At 35.1% G+C, this 25,049-nt stretch overlaps 3 protein-coding genes across 3 annotated transcripts; 2 read left to right on the top strand and 1 right to left on the bottom strand.

The window, feature by feature from the left end:
• Positions 1–1,842: 1,842 nt before the first annotated feature.
• LOC130813104 (UPF0496 protein At3g19330-like) lies at positions 1,843–8,382 on the top strand. Its single transcript, XM_057678834.1, has 3 exons — positions 1,843–2,079; positions 6,478–6,625; positions 6,814–8,382. Exons 2-3 carry the CDS (start codon positions 6,550–6,552, stop codon positions 7,854–7,856), a joined length of 1,119 nt encoding a protein of 372 aa, XP_057534817.1. The 5' UTR covers positions 1,843–2,079; positions 6,478–6,549; the 3' UTR covers positions 7,857–8,382.
• Positions 8,383–8,699: 317 nt separating this feature from the next.
• Positions 8,700–14,876, top strand: LOC130813102 (probable LRR receptor-like serine/threonine-protein kinase At5g48740). The gene is made up of 16 exons (XM_057678832.1): positions 8,700–8,894; positions 9,301–9,817; positions 9,995–10,446; positions 10,527–10,644; positions 10,856–10,924; positions 11,013–11,081; positions 11,159–11,227; positions 11,509–11,580; positions 11,667–11,735; positions 11,877–12,109; positions 12,211–12,416; positions 12,529–12,655; positions 12,743–12,811; positions 13,148–13,337; positions 13,419–13,554; positions 14,076–14,876. The coding sequence occupies exons 1-16, from the start codon at positions 8,816–8,818 to the stop codon at positions 14,292–14,294; spliced, it is 2,694 nt and encodes an 897-aa protein (XP_057534815.1). The 5' UTR covers positions 8,700–8,815; the 3' UTR covers positions 14,295–14,876.
• On the bottom strand, positions 14,872–21,747 carry LOC130813103 (uncharacterized). The gene is made up of 10 exons (XM_057678833.1): positions 21,460–21,747; positions 17,767–18,102; positions 17,602–17,674; positions 17,364–17,476; positions 17,201–17,279; positions 16,979–17,051; positions 16,490–16,545; positions 16,287–16,352; positions 15,755–15,820; positions 14,872–15,651 (listed from the first exon to the last, which is right to left on the bottom strand). The coding sequence occupies exons 1-10, from the start codon at positions 21,630–21,632 to the stop codon at positions 15,568–15,570; spliced, it is 1,119 nt and encodes a 372-aa protein (XP_057534816.1). The 5' UTR covers positions 21,633–21,747; the 3' UTR covers positions 14,872–15,567.
• Between the last annotated feature and the right edge of the window lie 3,302 nt (positions 21,748–25,049).

Below are 25,049 nucleotides of genomic sequence, written 5' to 3'. Positions count from 1 at the left end.
CCCATATTTTTTCATTAATTTTTTTTAATATTCTTTTAATGTTTATAATCCTCACTATTTCTCCATCAAATTTATTATTAAAAATAATAACATATTTATTATTTAAAAAATTCTATTTTTCTTAATTTCTGTGAACATTCCTTATAGGCATTTCATTAGGAAATGAAGAAAGTATTAATTAAATAACAAAATATATATCTTAGGAACAGAGGCATTATATTTTTTTGTTAGTAAGAATATGATATTTAATTAAAGCCATGCATATAATATGATTTTGAATAATAAATAACGTGTACGTATGAATGATTTGTAGGGATGATTATGAATGTTGAAGCAAGCACTAACGTTAACGAAGGAAATGGCGATCCAACGGTTTATAGATGTATACAACCACCAGGATCATCTTGTAACAACGCACAATGTATGAGTGATTGCCAGAAACAATTCTCTAAACCTGGTCAATGTCGTGCTCCTACTACGGGATATACTCCTATTTGTTGTTGCACTATGCAGGCTTGAGCCTACCTCAATTTGTTTCCTAAAATATTAATCCACATCATTTTCATTATTAAATCTTATACCCAGATGTTACTAGTCCGTCTTAATTTTTTATAATTAAGACTCTGATATTGTTGTATACTGAGATGCTGTAAGATTTAAAACGTTTTATAGTGAATAATAATATGAAGTTTACAAATTTGATATTGTCTTAAAATATATATATATTTTTTTAAAACTTGTTACGAATTTTGAATTCTCGTGGAATAATTTGTGCCACAAGTCATGATTTTATAGTAATGAGAAGTACTTCCACTATAAGTTCAACTCAATGCATCGATCATTCTTAATGTGTAATTTATTGTTCATTTATAAGTTAAAACACACTGTTTCAGTTGGAACACGTACCACATTTACTAAATAAGTTCCTCAAATCAAATCTCACCTAACTCTCCCCTTTCGTCACCCTACACTACAATCTAAAGTATCAAATTGAATCTTATTTAATTCATTTTAATATGAATTTTATCAATACAGTTTTTAACACAACTTATATCTTTTCAATTTTCTAACTCATAAAAAATAAACTTGGCAACTATAACTAATAAATAAGTTAAACTACACAATCATAATTTATAAATAATTCTTAAATATATATGAATTTAAATAAAAAATTAACTAATTAGTAATCATTATTCAAAAATACAAATGATACAAAATAAATACACCTAGAACATACCAAATTATTCCGCAATATTGCTAACTACCCTTTTAGAGCACTCTCAATGGTGAGTAAAAAAAATCCTCATCAATTTCTCTCTACACTTTTCCTTTCTACCACATCAAGTTTTATATGAAAATATTTACTAATCTACTTTATCCTATCAATAAGAAAACAAAAAAAGTTCCCAAAAATTCTGTGAGAGACGGTCTCTTCGAGAGACCATCTCTAGTTGGACATGCCCATTATATATTTTTTAAAATATTGTACGTAGGCATCATGAAAGTAAGCATTAATGATACGATAATTAAGCATTAAATAACAAATATAAGTAGACAGTAAGAATATGGTAAGTAGGTATTAATCTTTAATGAGCTGAGCTTGAGATATGTCTTTCAAAGAGAAAATCTCTCAAGAAATTAGCTAAAAATTCCCTCATTATATTCTCCCTCCTACTTTTTTACTCACTTAATTTTTATTTTAAAATTTATTTTAGATGGCTAGCCGATAGACCCTTGTGAAAAAATCTCAAAAATTTCCAACACTAAATTTTTTTTATAAACATTTATATATTTTTTGTGAGTTTTTACTAACGAGAATAAATACCTCACAAGAAAATTCCCAGAAGATTTCCACACCAATGGAACGTTGTCTTATAGAGAAAAGAAAAACGGTAAACTCGTCCTCATCAAGTCACACGAACTGTTCGAGTGGCTCGGACGCTTCTTTGCAGCGAAAGAAAACATTCGAAGAAAGTGGCAGTTGTTACACACTTACACCACCATCACAACAACGGCGACGATAACAACAACGAAGCTCTATCTGTCTCTGTTCCTTCTTCGTCACAATCTAAATCTCAGGTCAGTTTGTTACTGCTTCTTCGATTTTCTACTTTCTCTCTTCTTTTTTTACTTGTTGAGGAATTCTCTATTCCTCTGAGGACTTTTCTCTGTTGTTGAAATAATTTTGAGAATTAGGGTTTATACTATCTACTTGTTACTTTCCAAGCTTCATTTGGCTTGCTTTGTACATTATAAAGAATGTACTGTGGTAGGTTTTGTATACTTGCTAATTTCAGCTGCAAGAGCGTTATTGTTATTGGCCAATTAGGATGATCTGTCCCCAAATTTGAGAAATTCAGGTGTTGTGCCAAATTACAATTTCCATATTTGTATCCGTAATGGTGAAACTTAACCTTTGTTTAATGGCATTATTATTATATTGAAAATTAGAAATTTGAATTAAATAAAAAAGGAAATTAGAAATGTGAAAATTTCTGCCACAAAGGGATCTGGAATTGAAAAATGAAGTTGATTAATGTTGTGACTTGTGAGACTTGAAGCTTAATTGACAAAAAATAAATTAGATTATCAAATTGGCAACTTCACTTTTAAAATGTGCGGAATCTAAGTCTCTTAACAATTAACTGTGTATTCGATGTGTTTGGATTTCAGTGGTTTTCTTCTGGGTATGTTGTTGATTTGATGATGGTTCATGCTGAAGTGTTACTTATGGTGATATGTAAGCAAGTAGCTATGATAGTGTTGTTGCAAGTAGCATATTTTTATGGACAAGATAAAATATGCTACTAGATTGATTTATTTGAAGTGAAATGTGATAGGAAACAAGTGGGCTTATGGCTCAGAATTGTGGTGGACTACTACCATTGGAGATGAATTTGCAACCGCAACATAAAAAAAGAATAAGGAAACCTCCTGAATCCCTCCTACTTTTGTTAGGAAAAATGCTTTGTTAAACCTATATAAGCTTAGATACATTTTGGCCAACATACTTGCAAGTTGCAATTACAGTGCCCATCTTTGCCAAACATCAGCCATTCCTCATCCCTTATGCAATCCCATTCTCTATAGTATTTGAGCATAATCGGTTGTGTAAGTGAGGTAATTTTATTGTGATTATTTTGGGTTAGTTTCACATTTGATGTTGATGGCCGTTATGGATGTTGATAAGTGGTGGTTGTTTTGTTTGGTGAGTATACGAACAATGGTTGATTTTGTTTGCTGACTATCCGAATAATGGTTGATTGATGGTGCTTCTTTGGGTTGTGTGACTAAGGTGGGTTGTGAAACAATGGCAGATGGTCCTTGAGGTGTAAGTGGGTTTGTAGAGGGTGATAAGGTTGGCAATTAGAGATGTGCTGATATATTTCTGGTGGTCTATGATATTTTCTTGTTGTCATGGTTAGCCACCAGAAAGAGGATTTTGGGGGAGTCATCATGCCCTAAACCAACTTGTGACTTAATGTAGCAAAAATAAGGGTAAATCTAAGAAGGAATGTAGGAAAAAAATTTAGACAAAGGCCAACCAATCCTGTACTAAGGAAAATAAGGTTATTAATTTTATTTTCCCAATTCCCCCTAGCCTAACCCTACTTATATTGTCCTTTAGAGATTTGGTCTTTTTTTGATCATTACGAAGTGAAAAGGAAGTACGCAAGTAGAAAATATTTTGCTGCAGAAATTATTGGAGAGGGATCAATTTGATGGTGTGAAGAAGTTTTTAGAGGCTCGTGGTTGATATTTGGTCTAATTGGTTTATATTTAAGAATTTATTTTATTACAATCACTAGTGATTTAAGAGTGTGGTATTGTTGTTGTCGTTGTTGTCCATTAATGAGTATTTCACGGTGTCCTAGAAGTATATTGTTTATAAATCATTTTCTCTTTCTTTGTGGCCCAAAACTCTTTACCCTAAATTATTCTCCTGTTGCGGGACATATTCTCCTTGGGCGTCCCGTATCCTTTTTTTTAGTTATCATTTCTTAATACTTAAAACCATTGTCTAGTTTTCATCTTAACCTTATAATTAGTTTTTGCTATAAATATTCAATTGAGATGATAACTAAAGAATGACATGCTCCCCCCTTTTCTTTTATACTCTGTGTCATACCGCAAAGAGAAAATCTTTTATGTAAAACCTGCATTTTCCTTAGTAGTATTTTTGATTATTTACATGAAAATAATCTATTATTTCCTTTTGTTAGTTAATGAGTGAATGTTATATTTGTATTTTTGAAAATAGTAGTTTATTCATTTAAAATGATCCCCTCAGTTGTTTGTTATCAAAACTTAAGGGAAAAGATGACTACCTTTCCATTCTATCCTCCCTAATCCAATCTTATTCCATGCCTAAGATCATTGTCTAGAGTTTTTTTAAAAGCACCAGCATTGTACTTAGTAGATGTGAGCAAATAAATTTATATTAACCAACAGTCCAACGCATTAAATAGCTAAATTAGATGCTAATATATGATACAGAAAATATAATCTAAAGCTACTTTGCTCGTTGATTCTAAGAATAGGTCTTGTTAATCTACTTATCTAATGATTAATTCGACTTTCCAACAGTCCAACACATTAATTAGCTAAATTAGATGCTAATTGTGATATAGAAAATATAATCTAAAGCTACTTTGCTTGTTGATTCTAATGATAGGTCTTGTTAATCTTTCATCAATTGCTAGATATCAGTCCATAACGAAGTTCATTAATGTACTCGTTTTGTTTTTTGTTGATTGTTTAATGAAAGTTTGATACCAATTTAGATTTTTTGACTTGTACAATTTAGGACATTATAGGATAATCAAATGTTTGTATAATTTCAACAACCGAACGTGAAGGTTTGAGAAAGTAAAATACAAAAAGAAATAATGTTATTTAGGTATAGGAAAATTTAGGAATGGAGAAAAATTAACAAATTGCAATAAAGCAAAAGCTTAGAAGAAGTACTCGGGCCAAAGTTTAAAGTTTAAATAACCAAACATGGAGAAATGTGAAAGTAAAGGTCCAAAACAAAGGATGTTTTTAAGGTTTAGCTAAATGTAAGAGTGAAAAAGCATTCCAAAAATGTAGGAAGGCCAAAAGTAAGACAAAGTACATAAGGAAAAGTTAAAAGTGTACAAAGAGAAATTCGTTTACATTGATTTAGTTATTTGCTAAGATGACCGTAAAGTGCACCGATTAGAAAATTGGATAGTTGGAACTTTGAGGGCTTAGAATTGGAAGATATAGGCCGGGAATGACATGGTTTGCATGAGTGAAAAATGACATGAATCATTGTCATTTGAAACAACATTTTTGTTGTCTTTATTGTCATTGGAATTGATTTTTTTAGTTGTAGATTTGTGTTAGATAGAGTAATAAAGTATAATTTTGTTACTAACGAATTTTAACGTTAATTTAATTTGATCCGTGTAACAACCGACCCCATAGTTGGGATAAACATATCATTATATTTATCGACTAGATGAGGTTAATTGGATGAATTGGCTGTAGTATCATGCTAATAGCTACTACCTTGTTTCTTTTTGTTTGTCCATGTTAATGTAAATACTAAATGCTACTTAATTTGTCTTTTAATTCAAACCATGTGTTTGTGGATGGTCATTTATAACTTTAGTACCTTTTTAGTTTATTGTAGTATGGGAATTGACAACTTCACCACTTGAGGGGAATGTGGTAATAATACACCTAATTGGTGTCTTTTTGCTTCCGCTACATTCTATAAATGTGTCTTGTTTTGGATTTGGAAAACAAGTTGAGATCTAATCAGTATGTGGATGACTTGGTCGTCTATTTTCAAACAAATCTGCTTAAAAATTCCCGTTCAAGTATAAATTATGAAATATATTTTGAAGTTCTCTCTTATTATATCGGTGTGTTGTACTTTAGCTTTTTGAGTCACTTTATGAACTTATTTGAACTTACAAGCCCTAAAGTGAACATAACTGAAGATGTGATTGAACTTTAGTATTCCTATATCAAGAAAGCTGATAACTTAGTAGCCCGGATACAAACTTATTGGACCTAAAATTTTTGTGTGATGTGGACTTGTGCTGAGCTGCTGTACAGCTGTAGTAAAAAAGAAGGGTATTGTGTTACAATACTCTTAAATTGCTTAAAGAAGGAGGAAGGGTAAAAAGGAGCCATGGCTGGTTACAAAGAGAGCAGAGTGGTAGAGATCAATCTTTATATCTGGTGTTTTATTTAGGAATTCAGTTTTCTTCCCCTCACTAAAATGGTTGAAAATTCAGATATGTCATCATTTATGGTATTTGTTCAAATTATTAACCTAAAACTCTAATTTCTTTTTTCCTTTTAATATACATCTTTGATTTTCCAGTTATAGCCTTAGTCTGTAATAACTAGACTTATCTACTTGAACATAGCCAAAAAAAATGCTGGGAGTGCGATATTTTGGAGTAGAGATCTTCTAACAGTTGATACTTTGTTTTGCAGTTGAAACCACAGTTGATTTTTTTTGACGGCAGAAAGGGGCTGCTGAACTTTTTGTAGGTAGAAGTGCTAGATATGCTGCATTGCTTGACCTTGAAACCATTGGCCTCATCATCAGCAACAACAGCAACTAGTCCTTCCTGCGCGCCAGGTGAAGCTTAACTACTATTTATTGGTTTTAATTTTGTTTGAAAAGGACTATGGCGGGAGTATCTTTGTTTTTATAATGTGTTTATTTCATTCTATATTGTTTTCCATTTCCTTGTTTTACTTACAGGAACACTTTCGTATCCTCCGTGTTTGTCTAATTATGTTCAATCAATTTGGTTTTATCAACAGAGTATTCATCAGAAGATACGCCTACAACATCTGGAACAAATACTGTACTCTCACCCACTGTCAATCCCTCACGTGAATATGCACTTGCAGTCCAGACAAATTCCTACAATGAGATAAGGTCTAAGATCCACGTGGTCGAGCAATGTCATAGCAGGGAGCCTGACCATCAGCAGCAGCTTTTGTTGGCGCAGGATATTCTCCAGCCTGATCGTGCGTCTGTTCAAGAGGTTCTGCAGTGCGCTCCACCCACAACTTTTACCCAACTTGTCTCTTCTTACTTTGAACACAGTGAGAAAACTTGCCATCTCCTTCTCCTCCTACATCATAATATACATCATGCTCATTCACTGTATGCCAATCTACATGATCTTGTCGACGTCCTACCTACCGACACACAGACCATGACCGAATTACAATGCAATCACGCCTTTGACGTCTTTCTCCAGTTTGACCAGAAAGGGAACCCTTTCCCGTGTCCTGACTCTCACAACTTCCATGACATGCGCGTTTGCTTTTCCGAACTCAAGAAACAGGTTGATCAACGCCTTGAAAAGTCCCGTCGCAGGGTTCGTCGAGTTCACTGTGGCGCCACTACATCAGCATTATGCTTTGTCGGGATAGTTGTTGGAGTTACCATATCCACCATCGCCATCGGTGTTCATGCATTGGTCGCATTGGTGGCCACTTCCTTCTGCCCCATAAATATGCCTTCAAGGATAACAAAGAAGGAAGTTGCAAACATGTCACAGTTGGATGCTGCAGCCAAAAGTGCTTATGTGCTACATAACGACTTGGACACCATCGATCGCCTTATTTCCCGCCTACACACTGAAATAGAAGGGGACAGACTTTTAATTCGCCTTGGGTTGGATAGGGGCAGGGACAAGTACCCTATATATGAAGTGGTGAAGCAGCTGCGGAAGAATCGTGCAAGTTTTATGGACCAACTCACAGATCTGGAAGAGCATATTTGTCTCTGCGTTGCTGCAATCAACAAAGCAAGATCTCTCCTGCTTCAGGGGATACCTCTTTATCAGAATTAGTTTTAGCTCGACTCGACTTAGCATCTTAATGTTGCCCACTTAATTTTGGGTGTGTAGAAAAGGTTAGATTCATTTTTCATTTACTTACATTAGTAGTTAGTAAGATTAGGGCACGTAGATTTATTTCCGGGTTTTGATTCCAATTTTTGATCCATAGATCATGAAAACCCCAGTAACTTTAATGAAGTATATTTGTTTTTCGTATGGGTGGGTGATGTGGCTCGTCTGGGCTAATAATCTAATTTTCCTTTGTATTTATGTCAATCAAACATTTTTAAGTATAGTATCTAGATAAGTGTATTCATTGATACTCTTTACAAAAATAAAATCTTGGGTTAGTATAGGCATAATATACTTCATGAGTAAACAAACCAATTCAACCAAAATTGAACCGATGCTAAGCCGGTCACTTGAATAATCAATTACAATCTGGCACGCATCTAACCGATGCAAACATGACCCATCATGATATATATTTGACAATTAATAGAATCCATTAAAGCACACTCAAAATCTGACTGATTATTCGATTAAACATCTATATTAGCACTATTAACCTTGTAAAAAAAAGGTAAATTGAGTACAAAAAGACTTTAGTAACAAGCAATATATAACCTTTTGTGTAGTGAGCACTCATGCTCATGCATATGTTTTCTCCCCTCTAAGCTTCTATGAATGGCGCCAACCCCACTTACAAATATTTTTACACTCATCATCACCATCATTGACTATAACTACCGCAACTACATCTTTTCATTCCTTCACAAAATAAGCATAAACCCATTGATTTTGTCTACAAACAAATCTCATCATCACATAACATTAACATTCCTAATATGTTTTATAAAAACTCACTTCATCTCTTCACTTCACATAAGTTTCTTGAGTTAAATTCTTTAGCATACTTTCTTACATACATACTATAATCTCTAAGAAGCTGCCAATCCACTGCACTTATTATGGGACCGCGTTTTGAGCTATGGATTCTAATCTTTTCCCTTCACAGCCTTCTGAATGTCATCCTCTCCCAACCAGAAGGTAAATCTTTTGTTAGAGTATATAACATATTCTGGGGCCTCAACCATCAGCTTAAGCTTTTGGTGGAGTTGGTTCCTTGACATAGTATCAGAAGCCAGCGTGATAAGAGTTCACAGGTTCGAATCGTAACCACCCCTCATTTAAAGTGAAATAATTAGCGTCAAGTATAAAGAGAGCTTGTGCTGCTTCTACACTTCTAGCCCAAATGACTCGAGAGAGGGATTGGTTGAGTTGGTTCTTTGACATCTTTCACCTTATCTTTGACTTTTGATAACATGTTAAAAACCAAATCAATCAAAAGCTTAAGCTAATGGTTGGGACCCAAGTATGTTATATACTCAATCATTTTCATGTCTATGAAGCTTACCATAAGCTGTTTAATAAGTTTATTGATATGTTCTTCCAGGGTTCTTGAGCTTATCATGTGGGGGAACAACTTATGCTGATTCACTAAACATAACTTGGAATCCTGATGATAATTACATCAATGTGGGTGAAACAAAAACTATAATTAACACTTCAATCAGATTTTTCCCTGATGCCAAAGCCTGGAATTGTTACAAGCTTCCTGTACAAAACACACCATCTGCAGTCCTTATCAGAACAAAATTTGTGTATCAGAACTATGACAATCTCATGAGAGCTCCAATATTCTCTGTATCCCTTGGTAGAGCTATGGCTTCTACGATAAACCTCTCGAAAACTGATCCTTGGACCGAAGAATTCATATGGCCAGTGTCAAACGATTATTTACGAATCTGTTTTCATCACATACCGAATGGTGGAAACCCGGTTATTTCTTCACTTGAACTTCGACCTCTTCCTCCAAGAGCTTATAATAATAGTGGGTTGGAGGGCGATCAGAAGAAGTTTCTAAAGAAATGCTATCGGATAAATTGTGGTTATACCAATGGATCTCTTAGGTAATTTCTACTTTCTTTCACAGTCTTGTTATGCCGGAGGGTCTTACCTTACTGGCGCAACCTCCTTATCTTTTTTTGAAAAGGGTATGGTCTGTCCGTCATTCAACCCTCCCTACACCCTAATCTCAACTTCAATGAGCGGGATATGCTGGTATTTATCAACTTAAGCATGTATAGGTATCCGTCGGATAAATTTGATCGTGTGTGGGATAGCGATAAAGATTTTTCTCCTGCTCATTTGTCGACTGCTCTGCATACAAATCTTGGCCTTAACACAGCCTTGATGAATGAGGAGCCGCCTATGGCTGTAATGCAAACTGCACGACTACTGGAGCGAAGAAAGTTACTGACCTATAATCTAGCACTTGATCAGCTAGGAAACTACTACATAGTTCTCTATTTTGCTGGGGTTGTACCGGTTTCTTCAAAGTTCAACATATCGGCTAATGGAGCACTTATTCGATCGAATTACGCAGTAATTAGTAGAAAGGCTAGTGTTTGCTATTTCACAATGGAGAAAATCAATGGACTAAACATTACCCTCCAAAATATTAGCTTTTACCCTCTGATCAATGCTATTGAGGTGTTTCAGATTGGTGATATACCCCAAGAAACTTCTTCAACCACAGGTAAAATAATGCTTTCTTTTATATATACCTAATTGGATTACTATTTTTTCTTAATAGTATAATGTTTTGGACTTTTGCAGTTTCAGCTCTTGAGGTTATACAGCAATTTACAGGTCTAGATTTAGGATGGGAGGAAGATCCATGCTTTCCGAGACCATGGAATCACATAACATGCGATGGAAATCTCGTTACATCAATGTATGTGAAGCGTATTCTTTCAGATAATGTTTGTTATCAAGGGTCAATCGGAAACAACCTATCTATTATCACTAACCAGGGGTGGGTTGTGTACATCCGACCCCCCAAAGCCCACTTCTATGGGACCCATTTCATGGCATTGAGTTAATGGAATGGGATGTGAGTATGATTTCTTTCTGTGAATTCCGTCTAACAGTAGCCTTTCGTGTAGAGAACTTTCTGGTATAAATTTGAGGTCAATTAGCCCTGCCTTTGGTGATCTACTAGATCTTAGAGCACTGTAAGTTCTTAAAGCCATCGTACGAGCATACATCTATTTCGTTTCATTTCTTAGATCTTATCTTAAACTTCGTTGCTAAATGCTTAAGGGATTTGCATAACACATCACTGACAGGAGAGATACAGAACTTGAAAGGTCTTCTACATATCGAGTTATTGTAAGCTTTTTATTCGATTCAAACTTTTCAGTTTTTAGTACGTAAAATATAAATCTAATTGCAACGAATACATGTAGAAATCTAAGTTTTAACGAGCTCACTTCATTCGGGAGAGATCTGGATAGCCTGGTGAACCTTCAATATCTGTAAGTCACATATTAGTCTTAACTACCGGTTTTGTAATCGATACTAAATGGTGGGAATATAAATGAAAAGTTAGAAAATTGTGAACAAAAAAAACTTTTTTATAACCAAACTTTCATTACCATGGTAATGACATGATACATATCATGAAAATTTACACTACAATTTACTCTCATTCCCACCATCTAGTACCAATTACCAAACGGGCCGAAAGAGTACATAAAGTTTCTTCAGTTGTACTTGTAGATGTCTCAACTCTTGGTTTGTTTTCTTCTTTTTTCAGGGACTTGCAAAACAACAGCTTACATGGAAAAGTTCCTGATCAGCTTGGGGATTTAGGGAAACTTCATCTTTTGTAAGAAACTTATTGTCACAAAAAAATATTAGCATAGAACACCTTCTTTATGAGTTTACTCTAATCAAACAGGAACTTTTTTACAGGAATCTGAAAAACAATAAGTTACAAGGGCCTCTTCCTCGTTCTCTAAAGAAAAAACATTTGGTAGTCAAGTAAGAAACTATGACTCTTTCTGTCCCTTTGAATTTGCTACACAACGTAAAAAATGTAGGCACTTTAATTGGCATAATGTAGCAAACTTAATGGTCATCTTGAATTATAAGCGTGGTTATACATTTATACTTGTGGTTCAGGACATCAGGAAATTTGTGCCTGTCGTTCTCTACATCAGCATGTAACAGATCCGGGGATGTTCCAATTGAGACACCTCAATTTACTGTGGTTCCTGAACGGAAGCATAGAGGTCATATGCATATGATAATCGTAATCGGTGTAGTAATTGGAGGAATATGTTTCATTATTTTGATCGGTTTGTTGGCGTTCGTGTATACGAGAAAGAATACGCCAATGCAAAATGACATATCAGGTATGCATAACATAGTTCTGAGCTCCTATAATCAGCTCTAAAATCATATGGAAAATGTGTTTTGTTACTGATATGCATGGATATTCTACTCCAATGGTTAGGGGAAGAAGCAGAAATCAAAAATTGGAGTGCAGCAAGAGTATTTACTTACAAAGAAATAAAGAAAGCAACGAATAATTTTAAGAACGTAATTGGGCGAGGGAGTTTTGGTTCGGTTTACCTCGGAAAGCTTGCTGATGGAAAGATGGTTGCTGTAAAAGTTCGATTTGATAGTAGTAAACTCGGGGCTGACTCCTTTCTGAATGAGGTTCAATCTCTCGATTCTGAATCTTCCTCGATCCTCGTTAATGAGATTCAATCGTTTCGTTTGTACTTGGTAAAATGCTTTGATTACTGACCGTAACGGGTACTGTTTGTAGGTTCATCTACTATCACAAATAAGACATCAGAATTTAGTATCATTGGAAGGATTCTGTCATGAACTAAAGCAACAGATACTGGTTTATGAATACTTAGCTGGTGGATCACTAGCTGACAGTCTTTATGGTATGGTATCAGGATCTAAAACCTACAGATTTGCATCTAACTTCTCATGGTTCCAATCATAAAAGTCATTCATCGGATAATGTTCAGGTTCAAACAGTAAGAATTTCACACTGAATTGGGTTCGGAGGCTTAAAATTGCGATTGATGCTGTAAAAGGTATGTCACTTTATCTTCGGCATTCCACAAAATAGAGCAACTAATTGGGATTTTGTTAAGGAATCAACTCAACCAAAAGCTTATGTCACATTGGCCCTTTGAGGTAGAATTGTAAATCTAAAACACATGCCCTCCTAATACTTGGTGCTAAAAATTTCACTTGAAACGGGGTAGATGAGATTCAAATTCAGGACCATCATGTCACATTGGCTTCTGATAACATGTTAAGCTGATGGTTGAAGCCCATGATATGTTATTTATTCTATCAGTTTTCATTACTAACACAAGAAATTTGAGGAAAAAGAAGCACAATCTTACCTGGCTGCAATTTTGTAGGCTTGCACTATCTACACAATGGGAGTGAACCAAGAATAATACACCGTGATATCAAATGCAGTAACATACTTCTTGATGCACAGATGAATGCCAAAGTTTCTGATTTCGGGTTGTCTAAGCAGGTTACGGAAGCAGAAGCAACTAATGTAACTACCATAGTAAAGGGCACTGCTGGGTATCTTGACCCTGAGTAAGTTGCTGAATTTGGCTATTTTTGGTTATCAATTGTTCTAATGTCTTTTTCTGATGCAATATGTTTTTCTTCATGCAGATATTATTCCACCTTACAGTTAACGGAAAAAAGTGATATTTACAGCTTCGGAGTTGTTCTTTTGGAGCTCATTTGTGGTCGAGAACCCTTTACTCGTCAATCTGGAGCTCCTGACAGCTTCAACTTGGTTTTATGGGTATGCAAAACTCTGTCTTTTCTGAATCTCAAATAAAAATGTCCATTATTCTATACCCTCCACAGTAAAAAATATTAGATAGGTTTAGGCATCATATGTGTCATACTAGAATTTCACTACATATTTGTCATTTATACCTACATCATCATCATTATACCCAGTATATTCCGCTCATAAAAGTTATGATCAGTGTTTAAGGAGGGTTGGAAGACGGCAAATCATACCTTTATCAGAGAAAATAATGAGGTTTCGGCCACGGAAACGCTCAGCTTGAGAAATGCCTACAAATGAAAACGAAAGACCCAGAACACGCCATAAGCAATACAAAAAAATGGTTCCAACTCTTTAGATCCAGCAGACCCACAAGAAATTTATTGTGGATTATTCCTTTGATGAGTGAAACCTATAGAAACCCAAGGTCTCAATCATACCCGAATGAGACTATTCATACTTGATTTTATGAGGTCGAAGGACTATATGCTTGGTTACTGAATCCGAATCACTTTGGTCATATTGTGCAGGCAAAGCCATATTTACAAGCTGGAATGTTCGACATAGTTGATGATGGCCTCGAGAGAGACTTTGACATTGAAAGTATGAGGAAGGCAGCTGCTATTGCTTCAAGGTGTGTTGAGAGAGATGCAACGATCAGGCCTACTACAGCTGAGGTACTACAAGAGCTTAAAGATTCCTACAGCCTTCAGCTTGCATACCTTGCCTCTAAAGGACAAGCAAATTGAATACGTTGTACGAAGATGCAGTCGACTTCATATGTCTTGAACTTCCCAGGGAGTTCTACGATAATAGCTCGAAAACATGCATATTTATGTTAATTAGGATACAAGAAGATTTTGATTTATTTTTCTTTCGAAAGAACTATTTATATATACCCTCAGAAGTTACTATTAGCGATATGTAATCATAAACAAACGTAAGTTTTCGTTGCTCAACAGTCTACACCTCCGAAAACTCTTCTAAATCAAACATTGCAGAAAGAATTCTATCAGCCAAGAATAAGATGATAATGTTCAGTGATTGTCAGCATAATCCATAAAGAACACGGGCTAATCACATCACCTATCGCAATCAGCAAGCTTGTAGCAGCGAGCCAGTAAACTCCGTAGCCTGTGCCAACAACATGCTTGCAATAGAGAGGTAATAAGAGTAGCCGTACAATGAAACAGCAAGCATAAGTGCTAGTAGACAGGGCCGTTCCTGATGGTAGTTTTGAGGTGCAACCGCTTAGGACCCAATTTATAAAAAGGCTCGAATTGAGTTAATCCTTATTATTAAAATTTAGTTTATGCATAGTACCTTATCATTACTCCTATGATCTTAAATTTGCACATTTATTTGACATTAATGTGAAGGAAAAAGAAGAAATTATATAATGCATAGTTGGAGAAAAAAAGAACCGAAACTTTACTTATACAAGGACTCTTTTTATGTTTGCCTAGGGCCCAAAAATGGTTAGAAACGGCACTGGTAGTAGCTTGTAGAGAGCATTACAAGGCTACATATGTTCAGAACTTATCATTCAGTTGTACCAGGGTGCACACGGTCCGGTTTAGTCTGGTCTAACACTAAAATCTAACCAAACCAAAATTTTCGGTCTAAAATTTTCTAGACGGTACCAAACCGTTCTACAACTTGTGTACATATATATGTCTAGTTTAACGAAGAAAGCATCTTAATTTGGATAGTAAATAGTGAGAAAACTTGGGACATCGTTAACATATAAATAGCGTAAAAAGTATAAGTGATCCACATTTTCCACACTGATAAAAAGTGGAGTATTTAGGTGTAACAAGCTAACACCCACTTATAGAATTAGTATAAAATTTTCTGTATCAGTAGGGTGAGCAATATACGGTATGAATACATGATACAGATTATACAAATAGGAAGGATGAAATTAGCAAATAAGTGGCATTTCCATCCAGTATTGAGTATAGTTTGTTTCAGTTATAGTAAGCACACCAAAAACTGTGATACTCGAGAAACTGTAGAAGCTTATGCAGAAGAGTATCTCTGCCGCAAATAGAAAAACAACGCCGTTGAAGCAGCAACAACATATGGAAATATAGTCCAGATACCCTGAATCGACGAGTTAAGAAATGCGAAGTGTAAAGGGCTGGGGAACTTGAACAAAATGAAATATTGACAAAACGGATGATACAATCGATGGAGCACAGCTTACCACAGCAGTAGCAACAGTAGCTAATGCAAAAAAAGGACGTTCTCTTAGTAAGAACCCAATTGCCAACTGCAGAGCCACACGAAAAGTAAGTATTAGCGTCTATGTTCAACACGAAACCAGCTATTACTGGGAACTAGGTTACATGTCCCAGTAAAATAATTCGCTAGTTAATAGTTTTTTAGAATTCGTGATTAGCTCAAAACCCTAAATCAGCCCAAAACTGACCATAATTTGCTTTTTTTATTCGCGATTCATAAAGAGATTAGTGAATCATGTGACAGTGGTCCCAAGGAAGTTCAACTCTATCTCTATGGTAGCGGTTGTTTTGAAGAAAAACAAGTATGTACGCGTGAATGCATCAGTACTGCCACCAATCAAAAGGGCTGTGAATGAATGTTAAGTGGAAGTAAATGCATTTGGTAAGCATTTCTAAAGCTTGATTGACAATGACAAGGGATTGCCATCGCGTACTGGAAAACTACTTGTTTGATAGGGAAAGGAAAGGAAATCAACACTTGACGACAGTGCTAACCTGAATAGGCAGGGTGATCAAACCGCCACAACAAACTCCTGCAAAGAAACACTCAGGAGAGACACCCTGTTTACATAATGAAACATAATTTTAAACATCTTGTGCAAAATAAGGTAAAGCATTAGAGTTGAACTATAAATACTAGGTCATCAAAGATCAAACAATAGGATGAAGCCCTTTTAAAAAATAGAGTGTACACTAACCATGGCTCCTGCAAGGAATGATGTTGGATTTCTGACTCCTAGAGAGAATCGCTCAACTGTATTAAACCAGGAAAAAGTTATGCATTAGTATTAGTGAATCAATTCTTAGCACAAAACAAGCTACACGCTTTATAACCGGTTAAAACTAGAATTAGCCCCTTGGAAATACATTTCAACAACATATGGGAAGATCCAAACATATCGGGTAACTTCCCAAATTTATATAAAAAATAAATAAATAAAAACTTGAGAAACTCTAGAACATCAAAAAAAAGATTTGTGCATCGATGATGCAATTACAAACCCTCATACCAGCCTCCCACCTAGAATAGGAAAGGGGAGGGGGGCAGTTTTACACAACTTCAATTCCACTCTAGCGAAGAGGGTTGGCTTCCATACAACATTCAGGCAAGCGAGAAACTCTTTGAGCATAATACCAGACACACCATAAAAGTTCGAGAAACTAATGAGCAAGCTCAAAATAGTTACCAAAGCCACTAAATTTGCCATATCTTTTTACAGCATCTGTAATGTTGGCCACCTTCTCCTTGCCAATCCCTAGCTGCATTTACGGAAGGGATCTCAAAAGGAGGAGAATGAATGCAAGAAAGGAAGAGGCACAGATAAGTTCAAACAAAAGAGCTTAGTTAAGTTCTACAGACTCTAGACTTTCAGGATCATTTGACATATGAAGTACGATGTGGAGCAAACCTTTGAGCACACAGATACTCCAGATCGGCTGAAAAACTTCCCCAGGTAAAATGGTATCATATCACTGATACAAACACCCCTAATGATCACAAAATCTTGTCAGATATACCCCTAATGAACACATAAAACAGCATCGATATAAGAAAATAAAGTACACACTAACCAGTATACCCATAGAACTGTAGAAATTATGTAGGCGGCATTATTAGAGAATGATGCAGCAAAAGATTGCCATGTACCATCCAAACATAGCTTCCGCGCCAATGTTATGCCAACCTATGTCCATGGTGTCAATGAAACTCACACTTTCAGTTAACAAATGAACAATACAGAGAAGAATGTGGTAAGCAAAATATAAATTGGAGTTTGTGAGAAACAGGAATACCAGCAGAAGGACAGACCCATATATTTAAAGCCTCTTCACTAATGAAGAGTCCAAAGCCGGCAGCCATCAGTAACCAAAAATAGATCCACCTGTAAAGGAAAATATCACCTACAATAAACAAAACTATATTTGGACCGTGCAGGATAATACTTCACAAACAGGAATATAGCGCGTTACATACCCTGGAGCATACGGTGGAAGCACAACTCTGTAACCGTATGCTTTGAAGGAGAAACCAACAGGAGACGAGACCAAATTTGAAGATGATGAAACATCAGCCACACGCTGAATTTCAATACCAAAGGAAGGATCCAGATTTTGTTGCTTAAGGCTAATAGACAAGATAGTGACAGTTGCAGCTACCCCAAGGCCGATTGCTAATATTGCCAAAAAATTACTACCATTTTCACTATTTTTCAGTTCTAACAACTCCGTGTTTACTATTACACCTTCATTCAAGGAGTCACTACAACTCACAGCGTCATCACCCCCTGAATTTGGCTTAGTGCTTCTAATTCTGTTAGAATCAAACAAGATGACAATATTATGAATAAAATACTTGTGACCGAATTCTATACAGATAATCTATGTTACTTGGACTCTTTGATTCACCTCTAGGCACCAAATACCCATGGCAGATCCTTGAGAATCTACACACTAAAAGTTATAAACATTTGATGAAAAAGCCAAGTCGAACACTTGGACGTATACCCATGGCCCCAACACAAGTATAATAGTCTAAGTAACATAGCAAAAACACAACATAGAGAACACAAATTCTACAAAGTAAAACGACTAGTTAAATCATGTTTACTACCTATTTACGTGAAGTTGCAGATGATGTTTGCTACTTAGGAATTAGGATTAATTGGTAACAACCTCTTTATTATCGATAACATAGAATATCATAAGTTGCGTAGTTAATTTGCCTTTTGAATTCGTGATTTGCTCAATATGAACCTAAAATGGACCAAAATCGGCTATTATTCACTATTTTATTCGCGATTTGTAAAGAAATTAGTGAATCATATGATGGTGGGTTGTCTACATATGACCCCCAAACCCCATCCTAGGTGGAAGCAAGTGGAATAATGGAATGTTTTTGTTGTCTTTTAGCAAGCCCCATTCCCCAATTGTCTTCAAGCTTCAATTTTCTTAATTCCCCACTTTTTTATAATGTAATTACCTGAAAACATGCTGAATTGCAGCTTGTTCAAATTTTCAACGGGGACGACAAGCAAAGAATTTACCACATATATAAAACTAAAACAAAAGCAACTAAAAAAATTGTCATCAGCCGATTACCTTTTAGCAAGATCATCTCAAAGTTGGTAGGCATTTAATTACAATATGAAATAAAAGTTAGCATAAACTGTAAAATCCCGAGATTTTAATGACGTAATTATTTAATATTTTAATAGTTTTATAGATTTTACAATTATATTAAATTATTTCTGAATTAGTTTTAATAAATTTCTTGCATACATGAATTTAAATATTAACTTATATATATATTAAAAATATAGTTACGATTTCTTAAATAAAGAAGTTCGAATCAAAATGATTATTTTATTAAAATGTGTGAGCCCAAGAAGGTGAGTTTGGTTATCTATTGCTGTGATAAGTGATAGTTGGTAATGATATGCTTGTAGTTGACTATGAAAGTGGTCTTGGTTCTTAATTGGGAGTAATAGTTGTTAATTATTGTTGTTTGATTGTTGTTAATCACAAGTACTTTTGTTAGGTTGTTATTATAGCTACATCATGAGTATAGTGTCAACTTATCATTGATGGTTGCTAAAGTTACTTTTTAAGATGTTTGATTATAGTTCTTTCTAACCTTGGAGAATGTAATAAATGATATTGCGATGTGATAACTTTAAGATTTGTCATTATCATCATATTAGCACTATATTAACATCGTAAGATTCAAGTGTGATTTGTTATTTTTTTTGGTAACGTGAATCAATAAAACTCAAATATGGTTGATGTAAAGGAACGATTTACATAATCCTTTTATTCTTAAATTGATGGAAAGACTTATGTTGTTGTTGAGTCAATGATTATGATGGGTGTTGAATGAGATGTGTGTGTTAGAGCAATTGAAAATTTAGCTCAAGCGGATGATAGTGTTTACTTGGGCATTTAGTTGGTATGACAAAGCAGTTAAGAGAACTTATAAGTTCTATTCCTAATTTGCATAAGTTCCCAATTTATAAGAGGAAAGTAGACCCTTAGTTGGGTGATTTTTGTAACTTATGGTCGTGCAGCGACGCTTGCAGGTACGTACAAGCAGTAATTAATTATTATATTCATCGTTTCAAAGTATTATCAATATTACACGATTATATGCATTGCATTAGAATTATAGAACGTCAGAAAGTAAACCATGCTAGTGAATAGTCATAATAGTGATATAGGCAAGTAGAATAAAAGCCTTAGGAGACTATGAGAACAGATTTCTAAATAGTAGAGAACGCACCATGGTTGTGCGTGGTATCAAAGTGATTTCCTACTTATTGAGCCTTAATTTATGATTAGTTGGCGTGACTCAACTGGATTATGTCCGGTTGATTTAGCAGTCCCCTAGGTGAGGTTCGACGGGACCACCGTAACGGGGTATGAGCATGCTTGGGTCACTGGGTGCCGGATGACCGATACCGCCCCTTGACCGAGGCGTTACCATGCGGGCCTTGCAAACCCCAATATGGTGGCCTCTTCACTAGTTTTGTACCGCAGTGTGTTAGTTTTTCCCAAAGGTAGGACCCGAGAAGGTCAGCTGGAGGGAGCATGAGCTCATACTTTGCCATGGGCGCCGGATGGCCGATAACGCCCTTGGCCGTTTCACTATGCCATGAATAGAGAAAGGATCCACTACCTTTGAATATACTCGAGAGATTAGTAGTTTGAAAGAGCAATTATGAGTAAATAGAGGTGTTTAGACAGATGAGTAGACTCGTTATTGCCATATTATATCGTTGTCTATAGTTTTGTTCAGTGACTTCAATTGTTATAAGTTCATTAATTACTGACGTGTATGTGTTTGTTGTTGTTTGCTCATGACTTTCTATGATGTTCCTGCTATGACACATCTGACTATAGTCATTATGTTGAGCAGCAGGAGGATCATAGCTTGACATGACAGGTATAGGAGCTTCTTTTGCTTTGCATTGGGGGAAAGAGCGTAGTACAGTCGTAACAATTGTGTACAAATTGTCTAATGCTTGTAGCTTCTATATTACTTGTAAAATTTTCTTTTGGGATTGTATAATTTCTTTTGTATGGAGCCATGTGACTCCTTGTATGATCCATAGTTCCGCTGCGTAGTTTTTGGATGTACAGTAGTGAGAATACTCTTTTAGTATTCGTCAGATCGATGGGTTAACATTGAAACCACGATCCTCGTCAGAGTTGATGATTTGAGAAGCCGACGATGATTCTTTCCGTCGTGACGTATTCTTGAAGGCATTAAAAGCCTTAGATTATTTTAGTTATGTTATCCATTTATATATCCTTGTTACATCCTCAGTTTTCAACAAAGATGCTGCCAAAATTTCCACTTACTCGCCTTTTTAATTAATCTTTAGCGTTATTCTAATTATTCTCCCTTTTCTTTTACGTAACGCTCGAATTTATATATCCTTTACGATTTCTGTTTTCGTTTAAGGAGTTGGAAATTCAGGAGTGTTATATAAACACTGCAATTTATCTTATTTAAATCGTTTAAGTTTTAGATATTATCAAAATGGTAAGTAATATCAATTTCGCAAATCCATAAAGTAATAGAATTAAGCAAAATGAACACTATTAAAAGTTAAAACCACTAAATGTGAGACGGAGAAGCAATAGAGTAAGAGTAGAAGAAAGAACGTACCGGAAAGACGAGAATTCGGAGAAATGGGTAGCAAAACGGAAGGGGTTTTTGGAAGGAAAAGAAGCATGGCCAGAGTTGAAGCAGCTTGAAAGTGTGAGAAAAGGAGGATTACTAAGATGGGTAGTTGGTAGAGATGGTCTGAGCAGTAAAGGGTAGCGACAAATAGCCGCCATTGACGAAATTCTTCCCTCTAACAATGGAGAATGAAGATTTATACTTTATAGACTCTCATTATAAGCCAAGATAATGAACCAACTGTGTGGTTGGTAGACTCAGTATGTAACTATTACTGAACTGTGCTATTTCTGATGGATTCAGTTGATCTATAATTAATTGGGTGAATTCTAATATTATTTATTATTATTAAATAAAATCACCTATTAGGTATATTTATGATAAGTGCAATTATTTATACTTATTTATATTATTTTATATTTCTTAATGATGATAATTGTTAGTAATTCCGTGCTAATTTTAAAGATTTATGCTACTTTATCCATTTTGGTTACTCATGTTGATTTTGAACGATTTTGATCGTTTTAAGCATAATTCTTATGGTTTTAATGATGATGGAGTTTATTTAGGAGATTGTCGCTCGTTTGAAGATGTTTTACGGTGAAGATGGGCAAAAGAGTAGAAAATTGCTTAAAATACAAAAGTTTTGAGGTGAAATTTGATACATGCTAACTCTTTTGGTCATAACTTTTGATAAAAAGATTTTATTTATGCAAGGTTTGCGGCATTGGAAAGTAGATTTCAAGAGCTTTCCAACGGTATATTATATGTCCAATTCCGGCAACCGAGCAAGAAATGACGGCTGTTTAAAGTTCGCCAGTCAGAAGCAAAGCGGCGAATCGTCGCCTGAAAGCTACGACTCGTCTCCAACTGCTGATATCCGCATTTAACGGTTTTCTTTAACTATTTTAGTGGTTTTATTTATTTTAGGTTTATTTTATTTTACGAAATCAGTTATTTTTGGGGAGATTGTTCCCCAAGTAACCTTAGAATATAAATAGACATTAGTTATTTTATTTTTTTGTGTTTTTAGTGTCCTAAATGTCCTAATGTTCTAATGGTCAGTTTTTATTTTATTTTTCGGATTTTCTCTTTTTGGTTCTTCTTCTTTGAGAGCTTTCATTATTGAATTTCATTGTTACATTTATTTTCATTGCAATTTAAATTTATGTTCTTCTCAATTAGTGAATGTTCTTGCTTTATTACTTTATTACTTGTCTTTTTGCATTAAATTATTCATTATTTTTATGTGTAGTATTTCAATTAAGTTTTCATTCATCATTAATTACATGTTCATCACCATGTCTAGTGAGTAGTTTTCTTCTCTAGGTTTAAGGGAACAAATTTTAATTAACCACAAGCGCACAGCGTACGTGTAGCAATACGGGTCGAACTCGGGGAAGCAAGTTAACAAATTTGTTCAGTTTATAACTACAAGATATGGTCTTCATCATCTTCAACTGATATTTAACAACCATGTGAGAATTAGACGATTCCTGACATCCTAGATTTGCTTTATTATCGTCTTCATATTAATTATTGTCTTAGCTTTATTCATTAGTTTTATTTACATCATTTTGATTTTTTGTTCATAGTAGTGTTAGATTCTCAAACCGATTATATTGTTTGTCCATATCATGTCAGCATTGTAATCGTACATCCATTGAAATTCCGTTATCAATCAAAATACACAATTCACTTAACTGTAGAGGGAGGGAACATGAAATCGAACACACGGATAACTTCAAAACCAGTGTTACAACTTCTATACGTTCTGGAACTTCATTAAAGACAAAACAAGCATTCGACGCCATAGGTTGGGGAAGATAGGATCTAAAAAAGGATGGTGCAGCCATTAACTTCCCCGATGAACGAGATTGTTGCTTCTGCTTTACGAGGATGAATGACAGCTTCCATTGATGGGCATTCCTCAATTGATTTTGACTGATCCCATCCATGAATTACACAGAATGATGGATCCATGTTGGCTAGGAATAGAAATCCTTGTCATGTAATCCTGATACATTTATACCCTCTGATCGAGCTACATGCAGCTCGCAAAAGCACATTTTCGCACTGTTGTCATTTTCATAGATTAAAGATACACTTGTAATTTGTAACTGCAAAATTACCACACTTCCAGACAACGTGCAGACCTTTTATGTGTTTCAATTTATACAATATGCAATATGTAATTTATCAATCACTGAAGGAAGGCATAACAAATATCCTATGCAGTATGCAGAGAATTTATACATAACATGTGGTCCAGTGCAATGTATACAGCTCTGCCAAAAGCAAGATCTTTTTTCATTACTTTTAGCACTAGCAAGTAGCAACTACTCCTAGATTTTATGAGCATAAATATCCTAGTGCATGCTCAACTGCTCATTGTCACATTATACATTAATCTGGATAGAAAATTAAAAATACAATCACATAAATTCTGATAGATCATAAATTTAGTCCCAAGTAGGTGTATAGAGTAAACATGGGTAAAATCATCTTTTACATTCCAGAAAGTCGGCATATATCAAAATGGTGCACTTACTAGAAAATTTTCCAAAAATGAATATGGTGAACTTGAAAAATATGGACTATGTATACTACTTCTGTAACTAAAATTCTACCCGTGTTAGATGTTATGAGTGCAACTAAGCATTGTTGCATAACTGTGAAGGTTTCAAGCAACAAGTCATACTTATACTAAGTGAAAATCTGAACATGAGCCCTCATTGCAAACAGTTACAATTGCCAGTTTGTAACTCATTTAAGAGAACTTCCATAACCAACTCAAAGCCATCCGAGAAGTAAATAAGTAAAAGTGTGCATAAACCAGAACAGAATGTCTAATGCAAATAATCTTACTTCTACAAGTGCAGAACGGAGGAGCCACCAACCTCTCCTTTCCCCCTTCTGCTGCCACTTATCAACTCATTCTTCTGCACATACATTCGCACCCTATATGGATGTACATAATTTGAATTGTTTGCTGCACTTGTGCTTCAACTCTGTAAATGAATAAGACAAAACTTTTGTTATCACCTACATAGCCACAGCACCTATAGTGGAACTATTGCCACATCACCTTATAGTAGAGGTTTTTTGAGCTTATCGCGACCAAAATATAGATCCAGACAACACATTGACTGTAAAAGTTGTTCCAAGACCGTAACCAATACCGTCGTCCATGACCAAAATCACAGTTTTGCACTATGGTGGCACCCACTAAATTAATTCTTCAGCACAAGTCTTTACTTACTCCTGCACAAGCACTTAATCCTGTTTGATATATAGCAGACAATGCAAAATCTAGTAAACCATCTGCCTATCAACACTATCAACCCAAAAGATCCATAGCATAAAGCATAAGCCCCAAGCTTCAACTATTTCAAAAGGCCAAAAACATATTATATCATAAGTCTTATAAATAGTGAACCCTTGCACCAAAAATTATATTACCACAGCACTCAATCCCCTTCCACGGTTAAAAGCTTAAAAATTCAGAGATTTTTCTAAATAAGAAAATAATAAATGCTTCAAAATTAGAAAGCTTTTACTTAAAAAAAAGTAAA

The sequence above is a fragment of the Amaranthus tricolor genome, chromosome 5, assembly GCF_026212465.1.
Source record: "Amaranthus tricolor cultivar Red isolate AtriRed21 chromosome 5, ASM2621246v1, whole genome shotgun sequence".
In the NCBI taxonomy this organism is placed as follows: Eukaryota; Viridiplantae; Streptophyta; class Magnoliopsida; order Caryophyllales; family Amaranthaceae; genus Amaranthus; species Amaranthus tricolor.
This window is presented reverse-complemented; position numbering and strand designations above follow the sequence as displayed.